This window comes from Natrix helvetica (genome assembly GCF_964273705.1).
Source record: "Natrix helvetica genome assembly, chromosome: 5".
NCBI classification, from domain to species: Eukaryota; Metazoa; Chordata; class Lepidosauria; order Squamata; family Natricidae; genus Natrix; species Natrix helvetica.
Window position 1 is genome coordinate 127,741,832 of NC_138551.1, and position 6,862 is coordinate 127,748,693.

General features: G+C 42.5%; 1 protein-coding gene across 1 annotated transcript; it reads right to left on the reverse strand.

Annotated features, from left to right (window-relative positions):
* Positions 1-299: 299 nt before the first annotated feature.
* Positions 300-5,357, reverse strand: LOC309392708 (vomeronasal type-2 receptor 26-like; the record flags this gene model as incomplete). Its single annotated transcript, XM_081954136.1, has 5 exons — positions 5,123-5,357; positions 4,425-4,716; positions 1,826-2,620; positions 918-1,118; positions 300-353 (listed from the first exon to the last, which is right to left on the reverse strand). The coding sequence occupies exons 1-5, from the start codon at positions 5,338-5,340 to the stop codon at positions 300-302; spliced, it is 1,560 nt and encodes a 519-aa protein (XP_081810262.1). The 5' UTR covers positions 5,341-5,357.
* Between the last annotated feature and the right edge of the window lie 1,505 nt (positions 5,358-6,862).

A 6,862-nucleotide genomic window follows, 5' to 3' on the forward strand; every position in this document is an offset into this window, starting at 1 on the left:
ATTTGATATGTTTTAAACAGTATTAAATTTCTAAGGAATTATTTCTGATTTCCTAATTGAAAGGAGTGCATGAGTAAAAATGCAGTGGGAAAATATCTGATTTTTATGACCTGATAAACTATAGGATCTCATATAATGAAGCAGTGGAAGGAAGATGAGGGATACCAAAATTATTAAGTTTTTTTTACGAAAACAATATCAAAATACTAGATGATTGCAAACTGAATGTGAGTCAGCAGGAAAGAAGGCAAATGCATCCATCAGACTCCCAGGAAGTCCTGGTTTGGAGAGACCCCAACTCAAGTCCCAGGTCCCCTTGGAGTCCCATACTTGGAGAAGACTTTGCCCAAAACCTGGGTCAGGCAAAGAAGCCAAGAAAGACCTCAAAGGAGCTGCTCTTGGCCTCAAAGAAAGTCGAGGAGGAGAAGAGCCATCTTGCTCTACAGAAGTGAAAATAAAGAAGTCTGGGAGCAGCTTCTTCATCTTACAAAATCTCTCAGTGAGAGAAGGGAGGATTCAGTCTAACTGAAAGATGCTGAGACAAAAGCTTAGAATCTTTTCAGGGTTATTCCAGAGAGTCAGTCCTGGTAACATGAACTCGGAGACAAGAGAGGAGATTCTGGCCGAATGAGAGGAAAAATATCCTGAAAGAGCTGAGCCAGTCAAGGAGAGAAGTTCAGTCTCCCCTTCACGCACTTTGACACTGTGGCCATCCCCATTCAAGGCAGAAGTTGGACTCGGAGGAAACGGCTTCCTGCAAACTTTCTCCTCCAGGCTTCCACACGCAGCAGTGTCTTCCTCCGCTTCCGGGGGGGGGGGGCACACAGGCAAGGCTTCGAGGGGGAATCCAGAGGTCTCTAGTGGAGAAAGGTGAAACCAGGGCAAGCGCCAAAGCCTTGTCCAACAAAGGAGCTCACCGTCCCTGTCAGGCCACTCAGAGGACCCTCCAGATGGTGCCATAAGCTGTCCAGAGCCCCAGGCAGTGGAGGGCAGTGGAGCCCAGCCCACAAGCTCCTGAGCTCTTCCTCACAGCTGCGGCTGCAGTGCTTGCTCTCCTTGGCCAGGTTGCTCATGGTGGCTTCCTGGAGGTCCCCACACCAGTCCTGACTGAATGGCATCTAAGTGAAAGGAAAGTGCCTGTAGGGCCAGTGGGTGAGGCTGGGCCGGTGAATGAGCCATGGAGGTGGCGGAGGCACTGGTGGCAGGCAGCGCACAGCTGCTGGGGCTCTACACTCTGCGGGGAGCATGGCAGCGTGGCAGCCACCCGATGCTGGATGCAGGGCAAGACGGCGCTCATCACATGTCAGCTGCATGCACATGGGAGCAGGGCAGGAGGCAGGGGGGCTGGCCCCTCACTGTCTCTAGGATGGCTGCATGGGCCAGATCTAACCACATTGTGGGCCCAATGTGGGTCATGGACCTTGAGTTTGACATGTCTGTCTTAAGGCAAAGACTGAGCAGCCATCAGTCAGAGAAGCTTTAACTGGGATTCCTGCAAAGAGAAGGGGTTGGGCTAGATGGTCTCAGGGTTTCCTCCAAATTTATAAGGGTAACGTTACATGATGTTGATCACAAAACCACACATATACAGGGATTTATTTAAAAATGCATTGAATAAAATGCCTTTTAAAATGAGCTATGTTGAATATGAAAATGTATCTGTCATGGTGTCTACTCTTTGGAGCATTTTCCCCATAGCAATTAGTTTGGTCAAATCTGTCCAACTTTAGTAGCATAAGTAGGTTGAGGTGGTTCCTCTCCTTCTCCACTGGACTCCTTCTCCAAAGGATCTCAGGTTAATGGATCCATATCGGGACCCCCATACCTGCCACGGCTGCAGCTTTGGAGACCCCAAGATCTTTTCTCCCTCCTTCCTTCTCCTCCTCGATCTGGAGGAATAGGCAGCATTCAAGACATGGGCCAGAGTCTTTGTGAGAGTGTAATAATAGTAGAGATTTGGGACCCGTCTCCTGTCCCTTTTCTCCTGGGTCTCCAGTGGGGCTTTCTGGGTGCATCTTCTCCGGCCTTTGACAGAAAATATATGCTTTGAAAGGGAACAATGAAAATAATGGTCTTCAAGCGAATCTTCCACAAAGAAATGGGGTTCAAAAGCATCATTGTTTGGTCTTTCTTTCCAAACAATACCAAACTTCCAAATACTATGTATGTATTTGAGAAGTCTGTGCTTTTCTATTGGATACACTATAAGACTTGTGAGGATCCAGACTTTCCCCTCAATGGGTCCTGGCAAATGCATAAGTGTTAAATGGAAAGGAAGGATTCTGTCCAAAGGGGAAACAATTTCTATGAAGTGAACAAAAATGTTGACTTGTCTCCACTTAGAGAGGGAATCCCTGAGTGATGCTGCATGTCCAGTCTTTGAGAATCGTTGTGATAGAACCACACAAATTCCATTCCTGACAAGCATAGGAGTAAAAATCCTCATGAAATTCTCTCCCTTTTCTGTGTCTGAAGCAAAGAGGCCAATCAGGGTCCATTTGAAATGGAGGAGCAGCTGGACAATTGCTGAGTACTGAAACCCTTCTTTGGGGAACATGTGCTGGAAAAAGGGGAATTGACTTTTATCACTCAGAGCCTTTGAAGCAAAGTTATCTCTGGTCTGAAAAAAACATTCAGGAATGTTGCGTTATATGAGGATCAGATCAAGCCCAAAATATTAGCTTTAAATTAATCCAACTTTGTTCTGATGAACATATTAGAATAGTTTGTTTTGCCATCGTTTAAAATATTAACAGAATATTAACAAGACTGTGTATAAAAATGAAATATAAGAAAAAATTAAGCAAAAAAATCCCATAAAAATGCAAATCATATTGCTGTATCATCCCTACATGTTATCACGCTTAGACTTACATGTGCAAATCTCAAATGAAGTGTTTTATTCCAATAAAGGGCCATGCTGTATGATATTTTTGAAGATTGCTACATCTTTCTCTGCTTCAATAATGCAGATTCTTTGTGGAACCATTTTTTTACCCTTTTCTCCAACTTAGAGAAACTGCAGCTCCCAATAGAATTGTCAGTTGTACCATCCAAGATTGGTCTTTAATTGAGATGTGTCTGTTCTGATAGATACAATTTGGGGGGACTGTCATTTTCCATAGCTTTAATTTTAAACCAATACCAATATAGTCTGATTTTAAGCAAAGAAGAAGTAATGTAAATTCCCAAATCGGCTCTAAGGGCAGCAGCTGAAGTCCTTTTATCTACCCCCAAGGCACTCCTCAGATGCAGTGATAGGTTTGTTCTACTAGTGATTCTGTTTGAAGCCCCAAATATCAGCTCAGTATAAGAATATGGGGGAACTTTGGCCTTATGTACTTTAATAGTTGGGGCTAAAGAAGCTGGAGAGCTGAGAGGTTTCACTTTAAGCACTAGATTCATTCATGTCCTTCCTCTAAATGAGCTCCTTTGATGATGAGGGACCCAAGATTCAGTCTCAGAGAAAACCTCCCCAGGTAAGGAAAGGTGTTAATTTGCTTTATTGGCTCACCATTATGTCCTTTTCCAAGACCAAAACTTTGGACTTTGATTTATTAATGATCCAATGACAATATGATCAAAGACTCCTTAACAGCCTACACAATCCAACATATAATAGTAATATCATATTATCAGTGTAAGTCAGGCCATTCCAATATGCATTTAGTACATTAGACATGAAGACTCCAGGATCCTTCATTAGTGCAGGTGAGTCATTCATATTTAGACTGAATAACAAAGGTTCAGATATGCACCTTTTGCTTTCCCCTTGGTAAGTATCCAACCTTCTTCTCTTCGCTCCATTGAGCCCAAACCTCCCTCTCAAACAAGGGCTTGGAGAAAGGACTTGAATCAGGGCCAACAGGCTGAGCTCCATATTGAGGGCAATCAGTTTCCTCCATAACATTTCTCCATTTACTGTGCCAGATGCTGCACTAATATAAATAAAGCCAGAAAAAGTGGTTTATCTGACTGACATATTTTGTAATTATTTCAAGACAATTTTTGTCAATATTAGATTATTAATTGATTATACAAATTTATATAACTCTCCCTAAAATATGTTTGTTCTTCTGCCCTGTCTTCTTCTTCTACCCACTCTCAAATTTACTTAAGAGAAATGTGGCTTATATTTTAGCCACAATATCTGATAGACTAACTGTAATGGCCAATAGAGGGTCCTACAACAAGGGATATTTTTTTGAATAGTGGAATAACTGGTAGAAAATCTTCTCCTGGAACATTATTGCTCATCAGGCCTTTTATGATGAATTTGAACATTAATAGAATAAAAATAGTTAAGATGCTTGCTAATATGGAGAAAAACACCTCCTGAATTCTGTAGAGAAGATATTGGACCTATTGCTTATCCCCTACCCTCCACCCTTCACTTTACCAGTTAGAGAAAACCACAGACAAACCTGTGCGACTTTGTAAAGGGCTGCTAATGTTGACGCCTGGATGGAGATTTCCCTTTTAGCTCCATCATGAAGAGCCAGAAGGTTCTCCTTCCTTCCACAGCAGTAGTTGGGGATGTTGGCTTCTCCAGTGGAAAGCATGTCTAGCAGGACATCTGAAGTGCGTAAAGTGTTCAGATTGTTGTCATGGATGTTGTAGCCCAGTGTGAGGTTGTGCAGGAGTTGGGGATTCTTGTGGATTTCTTGAATGTTGAAAATGAAGTGTAAGGTTTTTGAAACTCCGTAAGAAAGCTTACTGTAAAGAAATGTCCATCATTATCATCAAGAGCAACAAAATATATTTTTTAAAAAATGCAAACCTCTTTCTGATCAATTATAAAAGTATTGAAATGGGCTGGGCTGATGCAATTACAACTGTTTCTATCACTACTTTAAACAAAAGTCGGAATTCAAGTGATGAACTCAAGATTGAACTGGAAAAGGAAAATCATCAGGAATTATTTCAGCTTTTTTTTCAGCCCCAACTTTGGATCTGAGTCTCTTCCACAAAATCAGGCAAAAGAGGGAAGTCATGGAAATCAAATCATTCAGGCAATTAGACAGGCCCTGCACTATGAAAGTAAGTGAAATAAAAAGAAAAGAAGGGGAGAGTTAGAACTGCAAATGGAAGGGATGCAACTCCATCACCCTGAATGACTTACAAATCAGACTGAATAGAAGGAGCACTGTTGAAAACCAATGTTGTATCTGATATTATTCTTTCAGTTATGATCATACTAACGATATGGTCTCCTGGCTTGTAATAGGTCCATGTATTCTGTCCATCCTGGTGATCCAAATTGATCGCACACTTCATTCTCAGCTTCCCAGAGACTGGATGAGACATGAGCAGCATCAGAAGCAGGAGCAAGACGCCCATAATTCATGGGCTGAATCAATCCCCTGACCGCTTCTAACCACGAACAAGAGTTGGAAGAATTTAGACCATTCTCAGAAGGTGGAAATGCCAGTGTCTTTTCTGATTCAGACAGAGACAATCAGAGCTTCACCTGGAAAGAAGAGAAAGGTGCATTCAAGAGCACAGACCTTGCCTCTCCTAAAACCTCTTCCCACAGAGCTTGACCTAAGGATTTTATCCTTTTCTGATGCAAAATCCCTTCCATGTTGCTTCAATATGACATTTACATCAAAGGCATAGAAATCTCAAAGGCCCAGAGGGCCATAATTACAATGAGAAGCAACTTTTCCTCTTGGGAACCTGAACTTCTTCTGGGATCCATGTGCAGAGGAGAGGCTGGAGAAAAACATGTGGGAGAAAAATCACAGATACACCCAGTGGTGGGATTCAAATAATTTAACAACTGGTTCTCTGCCCTAATGATTTCTTCCAACAACCAGTTCACCAAACTGTTCAGAAAGTTAACAACTGGTTCTCCTGAAGTGGTGTGAACTGGCTGAATCCCACTACTGGATACACCTCTTTGGTCACCGTTATTCTGAGGATTGTGACCCTTCCTGTCAGGACACGTCCAGAAAATGACGATGCAGGAAGAAAAAATCAATAACAAAGAGATTGACTTCTGCTGTCCTTCAACATGGCCTCTTGTCTTCAGAGACTGCTGGGGAAGGTCTCCCAGAGCCCAGAGTTGGGTGCCACTCCATGTCCCATAGCTTTAGTGCTGCCTCTCTTCTAATGCCAAGGAAGCAATCAACACTCATGAACCCTCCCTAATGTTAAGAGGAGGCCCTGTTGGTGATTTTTTTTATGTATCAGAACTCCGTATATGAATCCTAAATTGGGGCTGATTTTAACACTGTTTGTGCCTTGTGAAATTTCATTTCCTATCTTTTCTAGCAATGTCAATTTCTGGATGAGAGCCGACTAAGAAGCTGGTAGCTGAAAGCCTCTGGACTGTATCATTGGGGAGAAAGTTATAGAGTGGATAGAAATGTTTATTTTTTTTCCCCTTAATGCTTTCCGTGTTGTCATTCCGTGTTCATGTAAGATACTGAGATCCTTTATATTTTGAAGTCTCTTCATTTATTAACTGAATCTTGGGTTGGGAGGTTTGCAGGTAAGCTTGTAGAGGTGCCCACATCATTATGGATGGAGCAACTTTATTTCTTGCCATGCCCACCTAGAAGATGGTTTGGGGGGCACCTGGTCTCCCTTTCTCTGGTGGTGTGGAGGCACTTGGGGGGTGGGACCTCTTTGACATTCCCAATTCTGATGCTTTTCCACACCAAAAACCATCCAAGTGCTTTGAAGACTTAATTGGGAGTCTCTCTGTTCCTGTTTTACTTTGATCCCTTGTGGTCAGACTAGTGTTACCGGTGTTATGTCTACCTTATAGGCAGCTCCAGCATTCATCTCTATTGTACCTGTTTCCTATATCGCATTGCCACTCTAGGATTCTTCTTTATTGTTCCTGTGATGCATT